The sequence below is a fragment of the Lissotriton vulgaris genome, chromosome 1_1 (assembly GCF_964263255.1).
Source record: "Lissotriton vulgaris chromosome 1_1, aLisVul1.2, whole genome shotgun sequence".
Taxonomy (NCBI): Eukaryota; Metazoa; Chordata; class Amphibia; order Caudata; family Salamandridae; genus Lissotriton; species Lissotriton vulgaris.
In genome coordinates, this window is record NC_141685.1 from 1,317,402,826 (window position 1) to 1,317,427,903 (window position 25,078).

Here is a 25,078-nt window from a genome sequence, read left to right on the forward strand (position 1 = left end):
ATGTTGGCTGTCCTACACCGGATGGGGGTGCCATTCTTTTTTACATCACTTATTGCCCTCTTGTACACTGCGCCCACGGCCAGAGTTAGGGTTAACGGTCACGTGTCTTCCTCATTTCCAATACAGAGGGGGATGAGGCAGGGCTGCCCTCTGTCACCGTTACTATTTGCCATCTTGATGGAGCCTTTGGCCTGTATTCTGAGGCAGAGATATGCAGAAGCGGCGTTGAAATTTCCTCTTAGATCTCTGGCTGTGTCAATGTACGCTGACGACATGGTCCTGTATGTCAGGGACCCGGTACTCCATCTGGACAAGATTCTCCGCGAATTCATTAAGTTTGGTCGGCACTCAGGACTGACCATAAATTGGGACAAGTCTATAGTGTTACCGCTCACGGACGCAACTAACCGAGTCCCACTGGAATTCCCTCTGGAATGGGCAACGGAGTCGGTTCGATACCTGGGCATCTGGGTACATAGGGATTGTCAGGAAGTCATACGGGCTAACTATGGCGTTGCCATCTCTAAGTTGGAAGATCAGGTGGCGCGATGGACTCTTCTTCCTCTGACACTGGCGGATCGAATCTCCTTAATTAAAATGGTAGTGTTGCCGAAATTTCTTTATCTTTTTGTGAACATTCCTGTCCCGTTGAAGTCACATTTCTTTGCGAGACTGAGGTCTCTTTTGATATCTCTCACCTGGGCCGGCAAGAAACCACGTGTGACTTGGGAGATATTGATCAAGTCGTATGCACTGGGAGGGTTCGCCCTGCCGGACATGAAGCTATACTATCTCTGCGCACAAGCGCATTTTGCGAGTTACTGGATGAATGCTCCACCATATACTCCACACGTTGCACTTGAGGCGAGTGCGGTTTTGCCATATCCACTGAGGGCCATGATTGGTAATAAACATTCGGTTTTCGAAAAGGGGGAGATTGATACTGTGAGGATCACGGTGACCGCCTGGGAGGGCCTCGGTAGACGGGCTGCCAGGTTGCCATTATATGCACCGGCTATGCCACTACTCTATCACTCCGATGTTTCAGTGTCTGGTGAGACTGGAGGATTACAGGTTTTAAAGGAAGCTGGTATACAGTCAATGGGGGACCTCTTTCCAGGGGCGTCATTTCTCTCTTTGCAGGCCATGACAGCTCGCTCATCTAATACAGGTATGTCTACCTTTGTCTATGCTCGTTTGCGGGCAGCGATAAGAGATCTGTACCCAACGTACCCGGCAGAGCCGTTGGCACTCGGGGCGTTGCAGCTTCTTTACACAGCTAAAGACAGGACTAAATTGCTCTCTAGACTATACAAAGCTGCGCAGGAAGATGAGGGAGGGGGGGGCGGTCTTGGCTAGAGCACGATGGGATAGGAGCCTACCAGAACCTCTGACTGATGACGAATGGAATGAATGTTGTCACATGACTGGGGGGTATGTGATTAATGGCAACTTCCGCCTTCTGCATTATAAATTTCTACATCAGTGGTATTACACCCCGGTTCAGCTGGTTCGATATGGCCTGCGGGCTGCTGCTCAATGTGTCCGGTGTGGTGCTGATGATGCCGACTTTGTACACCTGGCCTGGGGCTGTCCGCGTGTGTATGACTTCTGGGAGGCAGTGACTGGGAGGCTGACTGTCATGACGTCAGTTGATGTTAAGTTGGACGTGCGCCTATGTCTGTTGGGTATTGCTTCTGGAATACCGGCGCAATCGCGACGGCTTGTGGTGCTAGCGCTACAGTTGGCCAAGAGGAGGGTGGCTATAGGATGGGGGGGAAGGAGGGCACCTGATGTGCAGCTGTGGCTGAATGATATGGCTTACTGCAGGGACCAGCTGAACTGTTACTTTGAAGAACTGCCTGAACGGTCCCGCCCGCGAGATGTGTGGGCGCCGTTTACGCTTTATATGTTGTCTCTGGCGGATACTGATAGTGAGAGGAGTGCGTCCGCTGACTTGTCAGGGGGAGGCCAGGAATCCGCTTGAGTGCTATTCGAATGCGGAGGGGTCGACTGTACTGTGCTGTGTGCTTGGGCGATGGTGCTCTTTGGGGTCTTCACATTGATCTGGGACCTAGATGAGACATTCCCGTCTTCTGGAGTAACACTGTGGTTGTTGAACGATAAAAGATTTATATAACGATGCCTGCCAAATGAGGTTTTACCAGCTGCCTACTGTACCGTCTAACTCTTGGACAATGTATATGTCGGACTTGGAGTACTCACTAGAACCAGGACCGGGAGGGGTGGGGGGGAGTTGGGGTTGGTTACTGTTTGACTTGTTGCTGTAACAATTGAAAAAAAAGACCGAGATCACATGGGGGCTGAACGGCCGGAATCACTGATGTGCTTAATACACGGCGACTAATTCATTTGTTGTGCCTTCATGAGCTAAGCATTGTCTGACCAGGCGCTTGTGACGCCGAAATTCGTTATTAAAGCTCGTATGCATTCTGTGGTACACTGATTGCGGCCGGCCCTGCCAGTGGGTTGTAGGCACACCGCTGTGTATATGAATAATGTGCAATAAAGGTCTACCAAAAAAAAAAAAAAACTAAAGTCGACAGCAAGGTACCTCCTTTGTCATCATGGCATAAACATAAACTATCCCCAGTCCTGCTCTTTTCACAGCTTATATGTATATCGTAAGCAATTCATTCTATATATTTGTGTCCCTTTCTTTTTTTAAAAATGGGTCTCATCATGTTGAAAGTTTTTTTAGTGTGTATGAGTTATTTATTGGCTCTTGGTTTGTCAGTTTGCCTGCTGTAGCGTTATCCCAAGCCCAGGAGCATGCAGATCAATACTCCACACTCGGAGCTCTGGAATGTACGTCTTTATTCCTCTGTTAAAAACCACACCTTAACACCTCCCAACCAGTTACCTACTTACTCTGTTGAGTCCACCCAGAACCCCAAGGGTCCTAGCACACACAGTCTCATGACACTCTATCTCCCCCTTGTTAAATAAAAAAAATAAAAAACAACAGTTACATTATATTTCTAAGATAAGTCGTCGAGGCTCTCGCACTAGTTGACCAGATCGAGTGGCATGAAGTGATTGAGGTGCTCTCTGTTCATGCACTGACTGCAGGAAGCTGGTTCTCTATATAATGGACCAAAATGAGGTACACTGTGTAAAGAGTCCAGGCACCTTATTAGTTTACGGAGGCAGAAATTATAACAATAAATGCTCTTTTGTGGTAATGTGGGCGTGCAGTTAAGGCTTATCAGAGGCTAGTGCTAAGCATTTGTTGTACTCACAGAGGCAATAAATGAGACAAACACTCATGAATAAATCCGAGACCAATTTAGAAAAATAAGTCACATTTTTATATAAGCGTTGTTACCAAGAACTTCGTTATCAAGTAAGTACTTTTTTTAAAAATCCATTTTTACAGGTAAGTAAAATGTTAACTTAAATGCGTCTTTATGCAGCAATGCTTTTCTACTGGGAATAAAGGCATATGTTGCTCACAGTTATTTACAATAGGTTTCCGGGGGTCTCCTTCTAAACTTAGGGTCGTACGGGGCCAAGGTCCAAAGTACCACCAGCAGTTAGTCGTTGCCTGCCCTGGGGCATCCTGGTGCAGAGATGCTGGTCGGGTTGGTAGCTTTGTGTGTTTCGCAGATGGAAAAACAAGGGAGGCCACCTAAAAACAGGCTGCAGAAGGGGACCGGTCCAGGAGTTTCCAATGGGAGGCTCGAGTCCCAAGAATCCTGGGAACAAGGGGGCGCTTGGTGCAGAGTGGATAGGTCAGCTGGGCTCTGTGCATCCAAGCCCTTTGCGGCGGTCGGTCTTGCCTGTTGAGGGTGCAGAAAAAGAACCGCTGGTCCACACTGAAAGTGGGTCTCTGCAGTGCTGACGTCCCTCGATTGCTGCTCAGTCGTGGTGTAGTTGGAGAGAAGATAAACTCTCACAGGCTTTGTTTGCAGCAAGGAATCCGGTACCCCGGGTATTGGTTCTGTGCGACTCCGGTCAACCAAGATGTCCTCTCAATTGGGGGGGAGGGGAGGGGGGACACAGATCGGACCACCAGGAGCACAGGTAACTCTTCCTATGGGGCTGCTGGGTCAGGGTGGCCGGGGAGCGGCAACACAGTAAAGCAGACTCTGCTTCTTCAGTACCTGCGGACTGCAGGGAGACTGCTGGCAATTTGCATAGGGCTAGCAGTCTTTCGGGGTTCTGGGTAGTTGCTCAGCTGCAGGACGAGTCATCCAGTCACGATTGTCAAGACTGGTGCAGGCAGGCAGGGTTTGGCGCCAAAAGTCCACAGCAGTCTTCAATTGTCCTTCTCTCACGGCTCTTCTTTGTCCTCTTCTTCTGGATCCATCAAAATCTAAGTTCCTTGTATCAGAGGTGGCCTTAAACACTCAAAGTTGGGGTGTTAAGGGGAGTGACAGGTAGTAGCCAATGGGCTATTTACCTTTAGGGCGACTACACCCTCTATATGACTACGTCCTGTGAGAAGTGGGCATAACCCTGACCCATTGAGCCTAATTCCACCAGAAACCATGATGGTGGAATTCTAGTTTTCGTGTTCGCATCAGGTAACTCACCTTAGTGGTGGACCTAACCTGATGGGGAACACGCCTCCTGATTAGCTAGTTTTCCTACTTGACCTGGTGGCAAATGGGAGGGGTTGTCTTTCCCCTGTCTAGGGGAAGCCTAGGTCGCATATCAAAGACGGCAGAGGCCTTTGAAGCCTCCTGCCTTGATATGCTGATTACTTGCCATCCTGCGTGGAGAAGGTGACAACACCCCCAGCTGGAGCAGGAATTGTTTTTGTTCTAAGAGAGCTTGGGCTTTCACCTGCAGGGGGTCAGAAACCTGTCTGTGGTGGCAGGCTGGTCTACACCATTCAGCCAGTACACTAGTAGTCGGATTTATTAATACATGCACCCAGAAGGCACCTCTAAGGTGCCCTCTGGGATCATGTATTAATAAATCCATTACTGGAATCAGTGTGGCCTTATTAATGTGAGATGTTTGATACCAAACATCTTTGGTTTCATTGAAGCCATCATGTAGCTGAGGAACTTGTAATTACCAGTGGCATCTCAAACGAGTAGCTTGTGAGCGGCCAGTAGCTCTCCAGCAACCTGTGAGTAGCTCACTTGTGTGCATCTCAGATTACTAAAATGTAAGCCTTTGCTTGGTTATATTATTATTTGTATGTCAAAATTAAAAAGCATGTATTTGGGACGAAAATGTGTGTATTTCCAGAACTCATATGCTAGTGTATGGAGAAAAATGGGTCAATTTCCAAAAATAAATGTAGAGCTATTATTTGAGTTTGAGACATTTATTACCCATATTATTACCTTTGTGCCGAGAAATAACAGCTATGGCTGTTAAGTATTACCCATGTAGATCCATTCCATATTGATTGTATTTTTCTGCTGACTACCCTGCCTTATGCACTCGGGATTACTGCTGACAGTCTTGAATGGACTATCACATCACTTACAATAGCTCAGGATAATTTTCAAGGAACACAAGTAGCTCTTGTTACAGAAAAGGTTGTAGAACCCTGGCTACAGCACGTGTGCTTAAATTGGCTTCCCTGTTCACCTGTTGTATCTAGAACCTGACTTAGACATCACAGGGGCATATATATGTCCACACATGTAATATAGTGCACACTGTCTATGGCTCTAAGGCATGTTGTAGGGGTGACTTACCTATACTGCTTGCAGTGTCTGCAGGCATGGCACACAGGAGGTGTGCCACGTCGTGTCTTAACTTTTCTCTGCACCATGTTACACAGCCTGCAATGGCTGGTGAGGGACCCCTTAGGGTGCCACAATACATGCCGCAGCCCTTTGGGACCCTCTTCAAACTTCATGCCCTAGGTACCAGGAGTACCATTTACTAGGGACTTAAAGGGGGTGCTAAAGGTATTGCCAATTGGGGGAACAATTGTACAGTTTTAGGGAAAGGGACTGGGGACCTGGATAGCAGGAACCAAGTGCATTTCTGTCAAAATTCCAGGCAAAAAAGTGGGAGTGACCATGTCAAAAAGGGGCACTTTCCTACACCGATGGTATAGGTTCTAATGCTTGATCTGGACTGTCAGGTGGGACGGCCTCCTTGGTAAGTGCAGGAGCTGACAATCAAAAGGGTAGGTACTTAAAATGTGATGAGTTCCATGTGATAGACTATCCAGGATGATGGGATGTCACTGTAAGTCCTTTGCATGTCACAAACCTCCGAGGATCAACAGCAAACGGAATGTCTGGTTTCCACTTTCACTTCTGCTTGGCCAGGGCTAAGCCACCTTTTATTGAAGATGGTGTCTTAGGCCCTCTAACGCAGATCGGTGTACATCTTCATTTTGCACTTTCGAGAAGTGTCAGTGACACAAACCTTACCAGCACTCACAGAGCGCTCTACTCTCCATTATGGCACTTTGGTTCAAATAGCAAGGTGGTGTGACTTTCAGCCGTTGTGGAGTGAGGAGTTGAACGATAAGCATGGAGGGCTTCACACAGGGCTTGCTTTCCATTGATGCTTGCTAAATTACCCTTTTGAGGATACCCATGAATGGTTCCACAACAACATTTGCTTAGGGCCACAGAGTTGTACTCTTTTCATGCTTGATATTCATTCTGACTAAAAACTCTCTGAATTCTTTGCTGTTAAACAACGGACCATTGTCCGATTTAAGGGTGGCGGGTATACCCCACACCTGAGCTGTCCGGCCGCTCAATGACCTTGTCATAGGATGTTGATGATAACCTCTCTACCAACGAGAATACTCATCAATGACTACCATGAGATGTCTGTTTCCTAGGGTCCCAAAGAAATCGACTGCAATTCTTTCCCAGGCCTATCCATGTCAATGGATGTTGCGTCACTCTGGGGGACGGCAGTAGCAAAGATGGCACTCCTTTAGTTTCTTCTCAACTCACTCATCTAAGTTCAGGGACCACACTTGGTCTATTATGGCTCTTTTGGTATCTACAAGTCCACAATGTCCTTCATGGGCTAGTTCACTGACCTGTTGCCTTAGGCACTCGGGTATGAGCCTCCCAATACATCACCTTCGAGGTCGAATACCCCGTCTCCAGGCTTGAGTTGAAATGAGGTCTTTGAGGCTAAGCATGTTCTTGTCAGCCCTGGTAGCAGAAATAATCCGTTCAGTGGATAAGGCTGCTGGCGTACTGAACCTCACAATGAAGTTAATGTACTCATCAGCCTTTTTGGATGTTGAACAGTGACGATTTAGCAGTACTCGTGAAAAATAATAGCTAGTGTACAATCATGTAGATGTACTCTTGCAGTCTTAAACCCCACCTCTTGATGCAAGGGGGCAACTTGGCTTTTGGATTTCCAAAAATGGTTAGCAGCGCTTGATGGTCTGTTTTGATAGTGAACCATTTTCCATATAGAAAAACATGAAAATGTTCAAAGGCCCACACTACAGCTAGGCTCTCCTTATCCAGCTGAGAATAGGCACAGCCATAGGTCAGACAGCTTCAACTTGCATAGGCCACAATGTGTCTCTGGGCATTCGGATGACCGTTATGTGGAGCAAGGGTTGCCGCCTGCCCTACCAGGCTCACATCTACAGTGATCTCAGTCTGTAGGTTGGGGTTTAAGAAGGCCATGTCACTTGCATTCTCAATTGCATGTTTTATTCTTTTGAAGCTTTGATCACATTCATCAGACCATTTCAACTGGACATTTTGTTTTGTCAGTTCTCTCAATGGAGCACTCACTGTGGCAAAATCACGAATGTATCTTGAACAATAGCTGGCCATGCCTAAGAAGGATTACAACATAGTGAGATCTTGTGGGGGGCAGGTAGCGGATATTGCTTTCACTTTATCAGGAGTCGTTCCCCCATCAGAAAATATTTGTCCAAAGAATTTAAGTCTGGGCTTGTGAAACTCACACTTTGCTGCATTCAGAGTGAGATCTGCAGCAGCAAGTAATTGGCATACTTGTGTAAGAGCCTTGTCATGCTCCTTTTCCATTGCTCCAAATACCAGTATATCATCACTGTAGTTAAAAGCATTCATGACCAGTGTATTATTCAACGTATAACATCCTGAAATATTTCTGCAGCTGACAACACTCCAAAACTCAACATTTTTTTCTGAGCAAACCAATATGAGTCTGAAAAGTAGTGATATACCTGTAATTCTCTACAAAATCGAGTGGATGGTATCCCTTCTTCAGGTAAAGACGGGAGAAGACTTTGTTGCCATTCAACTGCATGATTTTGTCCACTATGTGTGGACCAGGATGTCTTTCTCCATCAATCGTTTTGTTGGCCTGGCGCATATCAATGCAGGTGCACACTGCACCCTCACTGTCCTTTTTTGGCACCACTACAATGGACGATACCCATGGCGTGGGATCAGTGATGTGCTCAATGATGTGTTTAAATAGCATTTCTAGTTCTTTCTCAACAGCTCCTTGTAAGTAGAAAGTACTCTGCGGTGCCACTCAGCAACAGGACGTATGTCCTTATTGATGTGAAGTTGCACTTTGATCGTCTTGAGCCTGCCTAGGCTGTGAAATAATGACAGAAGCTGCCTCACTACTTCAAATTGAGTGTGTAGGTTGTAATTGAGGGATATCAATACCATGTTGGCAGCAGTGGCAAAGCTGAGTACGCAAGCACTGGACGAAGCTCCTTGAAGCACGTGAATTGTCGCTTGCACAGATACTGCTTTATGTTTTAATTTCGCAATGAATGACCATTGACTGCAATGGTTTAGAAGCAGCCTGTGTGTATACTTTTGTGTTTGACGGGTTGAGACGTGGCACAGGAGATACGCTGTTGCACTTTTTGACAGGCATGATGTTAATCGATACACCACTGTCTATAATGAAGGTTATAGGGCAACTGTTGACCTTTATTTTGATCTTGGGGCAATGTTTGTTAAATATGTGGAAGCACTGATTTCTAACATTAGAATGGCATACAATTATCTATATAAAATTACTAATACTGGCATATTGAAATGTTCATCTAGTCTTATATAATTGTTTTATTGGTTCATTAAAATCCAATCTTTCCTGCCTTGGACATAATACGGTGTGATCAAATTCTTGGAAAGTCACCTTTAGTCTTGAGAGAAATTAAATGAAACAATACACATCCTGTTCCTCCTTTCTAAAAAGGTGCGAGATCCCATAGCTCTTTTGCCTTCAGATTTTTTTTTAAACCGCGTCAAAAGCTCAGGTCCAGATGTTCACATTTTTTTTTTCACAACCAATTTTATTGAGCAAAAGAATATCAAGAATGTGGTATCTTCACACACCAAGATCCCCACAACAGTATCAATGTAATGGTGACATACATAGTATTCCATGAAGCAAGTGTCAATGAAGCTCAGCTTTAAAAATGCCCTAACAGCCCACCCCAACCCCAACTACACCCCCACCCGTACCCAACACCCCCCCCCCCGCCACACATGTACAGAAGCAACACAAAGACGATACACATAGAAGAAGCAGGTATAATGCAACCAGGGATTTGCCATTCGGGCCAGAAGAGTCACTGCGATCAAATGTCCTCCTCCTGCTCCGCCGGGGGTTCCAAGGACAGGCCACGGTAGTCGGCCCACCGCTTCCAGATCTTGAAATGTTTGCGTGGGCAGCCCCGCGCTTCAAAGACCGGTTTTTCAAGACCCATAAAGTAGTCCAGCCCCGCCTTCCATGCAGACAGGGGGGGGGCCCTCACAGATTTCCAGGCCCGAGCCAGGTCACGCTTAGCAACCACCAGGCCCAGGAGCAACAGATGACGCTTATATACGTTGCCCCCAACCCCTTCCATAATGTGCAGCAGGCCTAGCCGGTGGGTTCGAGGAAGATCCCAGCCCAGGACCTCAGCCAGGCAACTCCATACGCCCCTCCAGAATCCAGCCAGGCGACCACACGACCACACCGTATGCATCAGGGAGCCAGGCACTTCCCCACAGCGCAGGCACTCCGATGACGCAATCAAACCAGCCTTCCACAGACGTTCACGTGTATAATAGGCACGATGCAGGTATTTGAATTGTATCAGGCGGAGCCGAACCGCAATAGCGGTGCCGCGCGGGGACTCCAGCGCCTCCCTCCAATCGTCCTCATCCAGGGCGCCCACGTCTACCTCCCACGCCTCCCGAAGGGAGCTGAGAGTGGATGAGCAGTGAGTAACAAGTGACTGATAGATCCTAGAGACCTTCTTGTCTCCCAAGTCTCCCATAAACACTTTCGCCTCAATCTGACTGAACTCCGGCAGGGAGTCGAGGCCGGCAATGCTCGGGGCAAGGGCATGCCTCAGCTGTAGGTAACGGAAGAACTGGGACTGAGGCATCTGGAACTCCACACGGAGTTCCTCAAAGGACTTGAGGGTGGCGCCTGATACGACCTGGCCCAGTTGTGTAATCCCAATAGCCTCCCAACCCTCGAACCCGGCCAGAGCCGCCAGTTCCGGGAGCATGCCGTTGTGCCATAGCGGCGTTTCAGCCGTTAATTTGCCCCACCAACCCATGCGGCGCAGGGACTGCCGCCACACTGCAAAGACCACTTTAGTTACCGACGGCAACCCACGGCGTATACGGGCCGAATAAAGAATGGTGTGGAGCGTACAATCTCCCATGAGATGCCTCTCCAGGGCATAGGCCGGGTCACTCCTGTCCCCGTACCACCAATCATTGAGGACAAGTAGGTGTGACGCCTGGTAGTAGGAGAGGAGGTCGGATGTGGCCAAACCACCACAGTATGTGGACAAAAAGCACGTCCTCAGGGCCACCCTGGCTGCACCGCCATCCCACAGGAAGCGGCTCAGCACAGAGTTCACCTGGCGGAACCACTCCATGCCAATAGGGTGTGGGAAGTGTTGGAGTTGGTACAACAGCCTCGGCAGCGCCACCATCTTAAAGATGGCCGACCTCCCAAATATTGTAAGGGGCATCCTGGACCATGTTTTGACATCAGCCTGGACCCGTTCCCACACCGTCAAGACACTGCGTGTCCAGGCCACGGCTCGCGAGGTCGAGAGGAAGACACCCAGATACTTCAGGCCGTCCGTCGCCACGCGCAGGTCGGCGGCCCAAGGGTCGGCAACCACTCCGCCATGTAAAATCCACAGGGTCGATTTAGACAGATTAAGGTGAAGCCCCGAGACTTCGCCAAACCCCCGCATGATCTCCAAAACTCGAGGGCCCGAGCGCCGCAGATCGGTAAGGAACAGGAGGACGTTGTCTGCATAGAGTGCAATCCTATCCGTTAGGGTATCGTTCCAGACAAAGCCACGTAGATGGGCATCCATTCGTATCCGCGACGCCAGGGGCTCCATGGCCAGGGCGAACAGATAGGGGGACAGCGGGCACCCCTGCCGAGTACCACGACCGATTTGGAAGCGCCCTGAGACCGCACCGGCTACACGGACCGACGCCGTAACATTGGTGTATAGGAGACGGATATAGGACAAGAAGACAGGCCCTAGATTGAGGCGGGCCAACAAGGTGAACAAATACGCCCAACTCACCGAATCAAAGGCCCGGTCCATGTCCGCGAGGAGGAGTGCGGCCTGTTCATCCCTAGCACCCATGGCGTCGATCGCTGCCTGCGCCCGCCGGATATTATGCTGGGTGGCCCTGCGCGGCATGAACCCGGCCTGGTCCGGGTGGACCAGGTCGGCGATGTGGGGCAGAAGGCGGTTCGCCAGGGCTTTCGCCAAAATCTTGGCCTCGATGTTGAGGAGGGAGATCGGCCTGTAAGAGTCGTGCCGGTCCGGCGCCCTGCCTGGCTTCAAAAAGACTACAATCTCGGCGTGACGCCAGGCAGGTGGCAGCTCGCCTCTAGTCCGCGCTGCCTCCAGGGCGTTGCGAAAGTGGGGTCCCAGCTGGACATGGAACTTTTTATAAAATTCGGCAGGATAACCGCTCGGGCCGGGCGCCTTCCCAGTATTCAACTGGCCAAGGGCCTCCCCAAGTTCCTCGGACGTAAGCGGGGCCTCCAAGGCCGTTTTAGTCTCCTCCGGGACTGCCTGCGGGAGTAGGTCGTCCAAGTATGAGGCAATCTCGCCCTCCACCAAGGGGTCACGGGGAGCGTATTGTGCCTCGTAGTAGCGGGCAAAGCTAGCCGCCAACCGACCCGGGTCGGTCATGACCGAGCCGTCCTCCGCCGTTAGGCCGGGCAGCTCTAGGGGCTGGAAAGTCGCCTGGCAAAGCCTATGTAACATGGTGCAGGACTTATCGCCCCACTGGTACACCCTGCTGCGCGTGGCGAGCCACGCCTGTCGGGCCTCCTCGTACAGGACCGAGGAATACGTCTGCTGGGCCTGCAGGAGCCGTCGCACGACGCCCTCGTCACCCCCGAGTCGACCACGCTGCTCCAGCTCCTCCACGCGGGCCGCGGCAGTCACAATGGCCTCCCGACGCTCCCGCCGAGCGGCCGCACACCAAGCTATATCAATGCCCCGGATCGTAGGCTTCAGCGCCTCCCACACAACAATGGCATCGACACCCCCCACCAAGTTCTCGCGCCAGAAGTGATCGATCTCTTCGCGCAAATGCGTCACGTACTCCGGCCGCTGCAGCTGCCAGGCGGACATACGCCAGCGAAAGGGTTGCCGTTTAGAGGGGAGGGTCACGGTGGCCAGGACAGGGGAATGATCCGAGAGGCCCCTGGGGAGTATCGTGGCGTCCCTGACACGGCTCAGACAGGCACCCGGTACAAACAGATAGTCGAGTCTCGAGAAGGACCCATGCACCGCCGATACATACGTGAAGGCCTGCAATGCGGGATGAAAATGCCGCCACACATCAATCCAGCCCAGACTACGCACAGTCGCACACAATCGGGTGGGAGCAGCCGCGGGTGGGGGGGGTCAGACACTACATGCGCTCGCCTCAGGCGGTCCCGGCCCACATCCATGACCTCATTCCAATCACCCCCCACTACGGTCAGGACCTCGGGGATTTCGTCCCACAACGCAAACAGCCGCTCAGACAATGCCCATTGCAGGGGGGGAGGGGCATAAACACTTCCAAAGACCACCGGCTCGGAACCCAGTAGGCCTTTAACAAAGACAAACCTGCCCTGAGGATCAATCCATTGCTTCTCATGGACATAGGCCACCCTACGATGTATCAATATGGCCACCCCCCGTGATCCCCTCGTAAAGCCAGCATGGTAGACCTGTTGATAACCGAACCTCTGAAGGCTAAGGGCCTTGGAGCCCAGCATGTGAGTTTCCTGGAGTAGGAGTACATCCACCATCTCCCTCTTCCCCCACCGCAGCACAGCCCCACGCTTGATCTTATCCAGGATACCCCGCACGTTCCATGTCACCACCCGCAGGGTCTTTGAAGGAGACGTAAGCGCAGTATCAGCCATTGTCAATACATAGTCCAGAGTCCGGCCCACCCTCCCACCCTGGTGCAACCCGCAAATCGACAAGAATCAAAGCCTCAGACATGTGTGGACCCACCCCCCCAGCCCGCAAACTCAGCGCTCCCTTCCCAACCCAGAACCCCCCCAACAAGTGCAACACCAGAACCCCCCCCCACGCCCCACACCCACCACCCCTATACCTCAGAAAACATTGAAGTATCTGTCGCGGCATGGAGAGACCTGGGTCCAAAACAGAGGACCCAGGGCCCGCCATACCAATGGATCCCAACAACCCCACAATGACACACACACACCACCCCCCCAACAACACTCACATCCGTGAGGGTCGGAGGCCCACAAATGGTACCCTCCGAGCCCCACTGCGTCCCCATGGCAATAACTGAAGTCTTCACATGGGAACCGACCGGCACATCAAGGACAGAATGAAACAGTCTCACCAGCCAAAACAGAGCAGTTCAGTATGCAGCATACAAAGTGCGTGTAGGCCCAGCAATGTTCAGCTGCCCGCATCTGAGTGTTCCGAGTCCCTGGCACCACCCGATTGCGATGCACTGGCGGAAGCCGATCTTTTCTTGGAGCGAGACCTCCGATGGCGGCCCTTCCTGTTCGGGCGATCCGTCTGCTCCGGCGACGATCCCTGGGACCTGCCCGGGTCCAGCCCTGGCTGGGCATGGGGCCTGAGTCGCACCGCCTCATCGGTCCAGCGGAACACCTCCTCCGGCGAATCGAAGAAATGGGTCCGAGACTGATATATTACTCGCAGGCGAGCCGGATACAGGAGCGAGTATTGGAGCTTGAGGCCCCGAAGCTTAGCCTTAGCGTCCATGAAGGATTGCCTCTGTTGCTGCACCATCTTCGTGTAGTCCGGGAAAATCATGATAGTATGATTCTCGAAGGCGAGCGAGCCCTTGTTCCTCGCCTCCCGCAGGATAACATCTCGGTCATGATAGTTCAGCAGGCGAGCGATAACTGGCCGTGGGCGCTCACCCTCCGGTGGCCGCTGGGTCAGAGCCCTGTGGGCCCTCTCAATCACGAAGCACGTAGACAGTGCCCCTTCGGGGAGCCAGCTCTCCAGCCACCCGGTTAGGAACCGCTCCATGTTGTCCTTCTCGCACCGCTCTGGAAAGCCAATGAAGCGGAGGTTGTTGCGCCGCGCGCGCCCTTCTGCATCTTCCACGCGGGCCGCCAGTGTCTTTTGGACGCTCTCCACCTCCGCCAGTCGCTTCTTCAGGCCACCAATGTCCGCCTCAGTCTCCGTGATACGGGCCTCAGCCCCAGCGATCCGCTCCACCGCGTTGCGGAGGTCCTGGCGCAGGAGCGTGACATCCGCCCCAACCGCTCCAATCTTGGCATCGAGCATGTCTCGGGATTGGGTGATGGCCGCCAGTATAGCTGCATTGTCCGGCCCGGGGCCGCCGCTGCCACCGGCCGCCCCGGCGCCACCACTCGGCCCGGTGAATTTATCGATGGGGCCATGTTTAGGCGGGCCACCTCCTCTGTCCCTGGTCATGGCAAGCGCTGGGCAGGGCGGACACCACCCTCGAACCTTCGGGCACTGTCACAAGTCCTGAGCGGGACGGCCCAGATGAGGCCCCAGAGAGGAATGTGGGCCGGCCGCCGTGATCGGGTGTCGCGAAAATCGAGGTCCCGGCGTCACCCCGGAGGGACAGGCCGCACCCGCACTCGTCCCCACAAGCAGCCGTCCAAGGTACAAAAGGAAGAATCCGTGGGTCCGTGGTCTGTGGGCAGCCACTACCGTCCACTAGTCCGGCACCGGCCGCCTCGGGGCACAAGGAACCCCGTCTCCGGACTGTCGCGGGGCCACGCCTCACCGCCTCCGCTCGTTGGTCACCCGGGGGGTGAGCCGATGGGTAGGAGCTGTTGGCACCGTCCCGATCTCCAGACGGTCGCGGCCAAAGAAATGAGCCAAGGGCGGCGTAGCGGATGCCACCCGCACCCGCCAGGTCGCAACTGCCACCAGGCTTCGCGAAACTCGAGGACCCCGGTCTCAGGCCGGCCACCAGGCCGCACTCCGCCGCCGCCTCCCTCCGATCGCAGGAAGGGAAGAAATGCAGGATCGACACACCAAAGTAGACAGGAGACTTCACTAGATCGAAAGCAATCACTGGGTACCAACAGTGGGCTCGGGGGTCAGGATAAATGATCGAATTAAGTCCGGGCCGGCGGGAGCTCTACAAGGCTGCGACCGCCATCTTCGCCCGCCAAGCCACGCCCCCCCCAGATGTTCACATTTTGATGTGTAATATTTTTAATTTCTTATCATATCAGTGCACGCAGTGTAGTTTCACCAGAGTATCTTTATAACAACATATATTTGATCAATGAGCATGTTTGTGTTAATGATTTTTCAAGCCAAATTCCAGTCTGATCTGAGGAGATGCACTCTGAGGAAGCTGGAACAAAAGTCTAAATACCTACTTTGTGCTGAATTCAGAAAAGTTCTGAACTTTCCAGGGAATACTACAGTACCATAACAAAGAGTTGGAATAAATGTGGCTTGTATTGCAGCGAGTATTGGCTGAAAGGTTGGGCTTTGCAATTTCCGATATATTCTCTGGAACGATGAGATTAGGGAGGTGAGTCTTGGTTTCAGTGAACTCGGATGCAATTGATGTGATTGCTGGTCTTGTAGCCAAACGCTGAGATATTTGTAGGACTTACCACGGATAATTGGTTTCCCAGCCAGCGACCAGCTGCCCTTCTTATTTATTTTCCTGACAAAGCTCACTATCTGTTTTCCACAGATGGAGTTCTTTAAATGCATAGCACAAGCTTCTTTGAGGCAATCCAACACAGTTTTTTATTTGGAGTAATGGGTTTGATGTAAAAGGTGATGATGGATTTATACTTGTTTAGAGACTGTTGTTTTTTTCGTTCAGTATGCTTCTGATTTTATTAGCTATTAGGAACACCTCAATGCCCAAAACGTGCCTCATTTCATTGTATGATTGTATTTTTCAGAGCCTGAAGCTTCGCTATTGTTACATAGTATGGTTTTGCTCTCCGCCAATTACCCCCATGCCATCAAGCGATGACGACGCTGACCCTCTGGACGATCCCTGCTTCACCACTCAAAAAAAAAGGAGAATATGTTTGCTGCCCTTTTGCTTAGCAGTGAATTGTTATTTTGTTTATTGTCAGAGGTTTAACTTCAGGTACAAAATGCCAAGGCATTACACTGAACTCTGTTCCAGTATCTGTTCAAACACAATATTTGATATACATCTGGACACCGCAGAAGTTGAGGTGTGTTTATTAATCAGAGTTAAATATTGGTGGGTGCTTCAGTACAAAAGGGTTTTAGCGGACACTCCGATCATCAGTCACAGACTGAGAACGCTTTCCATTAAAAATGGCACAGATAGAAGACATGTAAATTCTTTCCATGTGATTACATTTCAGCTGCTGAAATATGCTTACTTGTAAAAAAAAAAAAAAAGAACTCGAGCACCTAAACATTCTCCTGGATCCCTTGATTTCACAACAGGAAACTAAACTGCTGCGTCCTGTATGCATCATCCTAGCTGCGTCCTGCATGCATCATCCTAGATGGTGAAAGAATCTTGCTCCATCACAGACGACCAGAGTTTGGCAGTGGAACAGCAAACACTCTTTCGTGGGTGTCTACCTCGACACGAGATATTGAGCATTTATTCCCGCCCCTCTGTCTGTCTCCATTACTCAAGGAGCCAATCACAAGCCAGGAGCTGCATACTTTGTTAGCAGTAGTCAACTTTCCATTTATTGAGAATACCTCTAAAAGAGCAACCAAGCGCACGGGTCCTTCAAGTTTGTAATGAAGAATTGTTTAAAACACATCTTACATTTCGATTCATTATTTCCAAGTGCACCCAATATCCATGTTAATTTGTATCAAGTAACCGCCTCTATTGGGATGGGGGAGGGGGCAGAAAAAATATCCTACAGTATATCATAGGAATCAAATCGATAACTCAGAATAGTATTATATTTGGCTGAGGTCTACTGTTATGCCAATGTTAAGATTCTTTTGGAATTGTGTGTGGCATCTCTTCTTTAATTTACAAAGCTATGGCATATACCAGTTAACTGTTACATAATTCTGTAATGAGAAATAATTTTGTTCCCATTTTCCTCAGATAGAAGACTCTTTGGAAGGGGAAAGAAGGCTATGCATTTAATTCGCTCTTCTGCTTTGGTGCAGTTTTATATACTACTCTCTGTAAATGGGAAACTACTGTTGATTGTACTGCTGGCCCTTATTTACTTCTCTAACAAGTCAACTTTTGTCCACGCAACTCATTAGTTGGAAGATTTCACGGGAGACTTGACTGCAAATGTGACAAAAGAGGTCAAACTATAGGATCTCAAATGGGAGTATCTTCATCCACTCATTTTTTTTCCATTGCTTTCTGGTATCTGTAATTTTACTTTCATTCTGGACTGGGCAAAGTTTTCAAGGATCCAAAGAGGGGGAAAAAGGATTGGACGAACTAGTCACACCTGTCGAGGGACAACTTGAGAACCTGATTCTTTGAGAAAGTACGTGCTCCTTTATCTGGCGGTGACTCCGGCTCTGTTTAGGGGACCAAAGGGGGAGGTTGCTACATGTCTATTTGAGAATGTCTCCTATACTGCACTGGTACTCAAACAACCACATTCCGAAGAAAATATATTCTTTCTTTATTGCTCACTCCTTCTCGCCTCTGTGGTTTTCCAGACGACCCTGCTGCCATGTCTTTATAGTTTCCAAATCAATTCTAGGCCTGCGTGTACAAAAAGTTCTGCGATGCATGCAGTTCATTGTTTGGTGATAATTGCCTTGGTTTGCCTTCTGTACCACTGGTTTGTCTTAATTTTTTTTAAATCTTATTTCTTTATAAGTTATCTTTTTTTAACCATATGTGCACTGTACTATTTGAATGGGGGGTAATAGATGCATATAAATAATTTATGGACTGGTCTACCAAGTATTTATGTTCTTTGACAATGCTCTTTTAATTAAATAAGCGAAGGCTGTGAACAAAAAATGTTACTCTGTCTATTCTTTCTTGTAAGGAGAAGAATTATGCTCCAGATTACAGGGCTAATATCACCAAAAGTGCATTTTAAATGAGAAGTACAAAGACTAACACATTGGGAAGTCAATATAATCTTTTGAACCCAAGATTGTGTCAGGATTGTAATGTGATTGGATTCGAAAGATGAATACTGGTATCCAAAAGAAATGTGAAACCTGTACCCTAAATACAGTTCTTTGCTAACCCATGCCAAGTTATGATTTGAAATCCTTTTTCAAAACGGGGGGAGATGTTGAAGGTGAGGTCTTCCACGGATAAATAAAATGGAGAAGAATTACAATTTGCATTCAATTCAGTCACTGGAATACCAATTAAAAAAGGAAAATCGGGGGCGTGGCCAAGATGGCGGGCTGAGCGGTCGCACTCGCTGTGAGCTCCGCTGGACCTGAGCCCTTAACCTCCTAATTTAGCACCGGTTTCCCCCCCGGAACCGTGCATTTGGCGAGATAAAGGCGCTGGATATGGGTGTGGAGGCTGTGAAGGCGGAAATCACAGGCGTCTGACATAGATCGGTCCCGGATCCATGGCCGGGTGCTGAGAGGGCCTTTGGTTCGGAACGGAGGTGGAGCCGCGGTTTAGCGTGGGAGACCGCCCGACTTGGGGACTGGGGAGGAGCCGCCGCTGCCTCCCGTCAGACCCCGACCTTCACTGCAGCATCCTACCCTGCGGCGCACCCCGAGGAGCTGAGCAGCTTGGTGCCCGGAGGCGGAGCGTCGAAAGGGGACGCCGTGGGGATGGACATTACGCAAGGCCGTGGCTTTGGCCTAGTCCCCCGGACGACGGAGGTGCGGGGAATTGAGAGGCGTTACACTCGCCCGGCGACCCAGCGGAGGTGCCCTCTGGATGTGGATCTGCATTACCAGGCTTGCAAGCACTGAGATAAAGGCCGGAGACCCGATACTGTGGCCCAGGAGGATCTTGCACGTGGCGCCGAAACTGCGGCCTACCTCTCCGGGAACCCCGGAGGCGCACTGGTGGAGAGATTTGGCGGAGATCGGATCCCTGTATCCCCGACTGCCTCCTCGGCTGCCGCCGCTTCATCGCCTTAGAAAGACTGGGGAAGAAGGCGTTGGGTGTAAACTTCCCAGCACAAACTTGAAATCCGCCCCACGCTGTAACGTTTGAGAGGACTTTCTCCGACCGATTTGTGGAGGCCATCTGAAGAGGAATCGGTGAATCCGCCGGTGGTGTAGGCGGTGGAGAGCAGGGGCACAGGCTCGGACGGGTCGGGCCGGGAGACCCGGGTGGGACGCCAGTTCCTGGGTTGACCGGATCGTGAGTCGCCCCATTGTTGGATGTGGCCTGCCGGAGGTGCGGGCTGAGGCCCACACAGAGGTTGGCAGTGTGCACGTGGCTGTAGCGGCCTACGGTGGCTCGACTGACGGCCTTGCACCGAACATTCCAGAAGACACCCCAGTAGCCTCGATGGCGAACAACAAAGGGTCCAAGAAAGGGGACCGCACCCTGCTGGACATTTTGGGCCGGAATGCCGCGAGACAGGACAGGGGGCAACCGTCTCCAAGTCTCCCGGGCGGCTCCCAAGGAGCGAGTGGAGGGGAGCCCCCAGTAACGAGATCTTTCTTTGAGTACCTTTTTGGCACCGTGCGGGACTATTTCCAGACCCTTAAACAGGAGGTGGCGGGTGAGGTCCGGGAAAGTCGACGGGAGGTAGATGGCCTGGGAGAGAGAGTGGCTACGGTGGAGGGCGCTGGCCATGCAAGGGACGAGGAGATCACGCAATTGCAGCAGGAGGTTATACGGCTCCGGGACCAGAATCTTGATCTTCAGTCACATACCGAGGACCTTGAAAACCGCTCTCGGCGGAACAACATCCGAGTCCGGGGTGTTCCATCCCGTGAAGAAGGGGAGGATGTAGCTGCATACCTGCGGGACCTATTTAGAGAGGTGCTGGGGGAATCGGATGATTTCCCTATCCGCATTGATAGAGCGCATAGAGTCGGCCTACAGCGCAGGGCCTCGGCGCCCCCCCCCCGGACATCTTGGCCTTCCTGCCGGACTATCCCTTGAAGGAAAGGATACTTCGTGAAGCACGGAAGCGGTCATCTATGGACTTCAGGGGTCATCGGGTGGCGCTTTACCAGGACCTCGCAGCATCCACCCTGCAAAAACGCAAGGCCTTTAAAATAGCGACGGATTTCCTTAGGGAGCATGGCACTCAGTACTCCTGGGGGCACCCTTTCCGTCTCATCTTTCGGTGGAACGGGACCCTACACCAGCTGCGGTCCCTTCAAGATACGTGTGGGGTACTGGGTATCACTGCTACGGACGACGGAACATTCACTCCTCGCCAGCGCCGTATCACCAGGGATGGCTGGCAGACGATCCCGGGCCGGCGGTCACCGGCCTCCTCAACACTACTGCAGCCGCGGGCATGGGTGACGCACCACGAGCTACAGTTACCGATGCTGCGCCAACTGAAGTTGCGTTGACTGCCTGAATAAACTCCGGGGGGAGATTGACATCGCTGTGTCAGTAACGCAGGTTTGGGGGGGATAGGGGAGTGCGTAGTGGCTGGACGTCCACTTTTTTGACTTTCCATAGGCCTGTCCGTCATGGACCGGACTTGGACACTGGTTTCTGGTGGGGTGTTGGGGAATTCCGGGGGTGGAGTTGGGGTGGTTGGGACAGTTCCAGTTGCGGGTGGGAACTGGGGTCCGTTTGGGAGAAGGAGGGGGGGGAACAGTTCTTGGGGGGATTGGGATGGGGCGGATGGGCAAGGGGGAGGGATCCGGGTGTTGGCGGTAGTGGGGGGGGGGGGTCGTCCAGTGCACAATGGGGTTCCTTGTCATTCTGATAATGTATATGCTTCTTGGTTTGCTCAGATTTGCATGCCTCACTTACAGTTTTGACTTTCTGATTGCATTGCTGAAGAAAAGGAGGGGGTGGGTTGTTCAGTGCTTGTTGTTGCCTATGGCTATCCGGACATTGGCTGGGCCTCTGGTTTTGCACGTTCATTTCTGCACCACACGTGATAGTGCTCTGTTCCCTATTATGTCACCCTTTTCACACGACAGCGCTTGTGCCCCTGCTGTCCTGGTACTGTGGGGCCCCACTGCTCTTCACTATTACCCTTTACATGCCTCCTAACACGTGCAAGGTAGTGACTCTGAATGTTCGGGGGCTGAATAACCCAGTCAAGAGGCGGGCTGTGCTCTCCCTTCTGGAGAGTACCCAGGCGGACATCTGTCTCCTCCAGGAGACGCACCTCCTCTCGTAAGACACGCACAGACTCCGTTCTCATAAGTTCCCTTCACAGTTTTTTTCCCTCTTGTTCCACTAAAACGGCAGGGGTGGCGATACTAGTGGCCAGACACTTTCGGGGAGAGGTCCTCCACAAGTTTACTGAACAAAAAGGCAGGCTCCTTGCGTATCGGTTCAGGATAGGGGGCCTCCTGTTTACGATTGGATCCCTATATAGCCCTAATGAAAGGCAGGACCGCTTTTTGAAGACCGCGATCGAGGACACCACTTCCTCCCAAGACCGCTACATTATACTGGGCGGTGATTTTGACATGGTCTTTAACTCTGCATTAGATAGATCGGCGCAACGCTCCCCGCAGGTAGGGGAACTCTCTGCGGACCGTAAGGCCCAGCTGGAAGAGGTCGACCTCCTGGATTTGTGGCGACACATGCACCCTACGAGTAGGGACTACTCATACTATTCCCATGCGCACAAGACGTACGCGAGGCTGGACCATCTTTTGGTCACCTCCCCAGTACAGGCGCTAACGTCGGGGTCGGAGATAGGTGTGATCTCCCTCTCGGACCACGCCCCAGTTGAGGCTACGCTGCGTTTGCCGCCAGCTGCTTCTCGGCCCAGAACGTGGCGTCTACGTGACACGCTGTTACACAGGAAGGAAGTGGTGGCCCGTGTTGAAGAGGCGATCCGAGAATATCAGTCCCATAATGACAACGCCGACACTAGCCGGGCCACGCAATGGGCGGCACTGAAGGTGATTCGAGGGGAATTCTTGGCGATCTCCGAGGCTGATAACAAAGAACGGCAGGCCAAGAGGGATGAACTTACAGGTCGGGTTAGAGAATTGGAACAGATACATCGTAGGACTGGGGCTCCCCGGATTTGGAGGCAGCTTAAGGAAGCGAGGAAGCTTTTGGCGGCCTTGGATCTTGATCGGGCGGAGTATGCGGCACTCCGGTTGCGTCACACCTTCTATACTGGAGGTGACCGCTGTGGCAAATTGCTGGCCCACAAGCTTCGGGTGACACGCCAGAATCAACTAGTCAAGGAAATCTCTGATCCAGCAGGGAACGTAGAGACGGAGGACGCTCGGATCGCAGCTGTCTTCCGTGAGTTTTATAAGGATCTTTACACTGGAGACCCCCCCCGGATGAGGCAGCTACGACTGCTTATCTGGATTCGGTTACGCTGCCATCCCTGGATTCTTCGCAGGCGGAGTATTTGGATAGGGACATCCGGATAGAGGAGGTGATCTCTGCTATTGCTAGACTTAAACATGGCAAAGCGCCTGGCCCAGATGGCTTCACGGCCCTTTATTATAAAACCTTCTGCACATCTCTGGCCCCGGTGCTCACACATCTCTTCAACTCCTTTGCAGACTCCGGAGCTATTCCACCTGATTTGCTCCGGGCCTCAGTCACAGTTATCTCTAAGCCCGGGAAAGATCCGAAATTCTGTGGGTCCTACCGACCGATTTCTCTTTTGAACATCGATTTGAAGCTATACACAGGGATTTTGGCCGCACGCCTTGCTCTTCACTTGCCCGGTCTCATCGACCCCGACCAGGCATGGTTTGTCCATGGGAGACAGACAGTGGACAATACGAAACGGATTGTCCACCTTTTAGAGAAAGCTTCCCGGATCCTGGGAGAACGAATGATGCTGGCGGTGGACGCCGAGAAGGCTTTTGATCGAGTCCACTGGCCCTTCCTGGAGCAAGTTTTAATGAAAGCCGGGATAGGGGACAAGTTCAGATCCATGATTCTTAACTGTTACAGGCAACCTTCAGCGGTAGTTCGGGTTTACGTCTGCGGCCTTTGACATTGAACGCGGTACCCGGCAGGGCTGCCCGCTCTCGCCTTTACTCTTTGCTCTGTATATGGAGCCATTCGCTCAACGGGTGCGTGATAATCCTGCGGTGGCCGGTATCCGGATGGGGGGCTTCACACACGCTATTAGCCTCTACGCGGATGATGTCATCCTGTCCATTGATAAACCCCGGACGGCTCTACCGGCATGTATAGCGGAACTGGACTCCTTCGGCGCGGTAGCGGGGTTCAAAATGAATATGGGCAAGTCGGTGGCCTTAGATGTCTCCCTCAGGCCGGCTACCAGAGCCTACTTACAACATAGTTTTCCTATGCTTTGGTCCTCGGGTGCGGTACCTTATCTGGGGATTCAGATTGCGCCCACTCTGCCGGCCATGGTTTCGGCCAACTACCAAGCACTTGGAACAAAAATTAGGGAAGAATTAGGGCAGTAGAATCGTGGGACGCTCTCGTGGCTTGGCAGGATAGCTGCTGTTAAAATGACGATTTTGCCACAAGTACTTTATCTTTTCAGGGCCCTGCCGCTCCAACCGCCGGTTGGGTGGATACCGCAACTACAGGCGGATGTCTCACGCTTTGTTTGGCAAGGCAAGAAGCCCAGAATGCGCAGAGCCCTCTCGCTGCTGGCCCCTGAGGCAGGCGGTTTGGGGATACCGGATTTCCGCAAATATTTTCAGGCTGCGCAACTCCGTTATCTAGTGGAATGGAGTAGGTGGGAGTCCGATAAACATTGGCTCTTCCAGGACCAGGCGGTGGCGGGGAGACCCCTACAAGAGATTCCTTTCTTGCGCCGTCCCCATAGGCCTAAAAATCTCTACGCTTCTTTTATTACGAGAGTTCCCCTACGGGTATGGGACGCCACTAACCTCCTATACGGTCTCACCACGTTCCCGTCCCCACTCACGCCACTAGTAGACAACCCAGATTTCACGCCAGGGCTAGAAAGGGGGTCGTTCACACATTGGAGGCAGGCGGGGTGTCGAGCCCTATGTCATTTGTACGGTCCGGAGGGGGTGATCCCCTTCTCCCAATTTCGTCAGGAGTTTTCATTACCGGAAAGCGACAGATACCACTATATGCAGGCCCGCCACTGGGCCCTTCAGCCGCAAGTAAGAGAGTCGGCTGATAGGCTTTTCCTTCCTTACGAAAAATGGCTGTTATCCCGCACATCGGATGCCAAATTGATCACAGATCTCTACAAGCTTCTGCAACCACCTGCAACACACAGTTATCACCCCGGGAGGGAGCGCTGGGAAAGGGAACTGGGGAGGACCTTAAGCCCTAAGGAATGGGAACACATATCTTACAGGGCACGGCACTCGGCATACCACATGGGGCTCACTGATACTCTGACCAAGGTCTCCACCTACTGGTATTACACACCTGAACGAGTCCACGAATTTGATCATAACAAGGAAGACACATGTTGGAGGGGGTGCGGGCACCGGAGGACACTCACGCACATTTTATGGGAATGCCCGCTGCTGGAGCCTTACTGGAAAGAAGTGCTGGATAATATTGACACACACTTCGACATCGAATTACCACGCTTCCCTGCTTACACCTTGTTGGGGCTTCCGAAC

At 51.5% G+C, this 25,078-nt stretch overlaps 1 protein-coding gene across 1 annotated transcript in view; it reads left to right on the forward strand.

The window, feature by feature from the left end:
• The window catches only part of LETMD1 (LETM1 domain containing 1), a 70,277-nt gene extending 51,882 nt beyond the window's left edge, over positions 1-18,395 (forward strand). Inside the window, exon 9 of the mRNA XM_086965788.1 lies at positions 16,348-18,395. Coding sequence (XP_086821914.1) covers positions 16,348-16,421 — 74 coding nt within the window. The 3' untranslated portion in view covers positions 16,422-18,395. The remainder of the gene's footprint in view (positions 1-16,347) is intronic.
• The last annotated feature ends 6,683 nt before the right edge of the window (positions 18,396-25,078 follow it).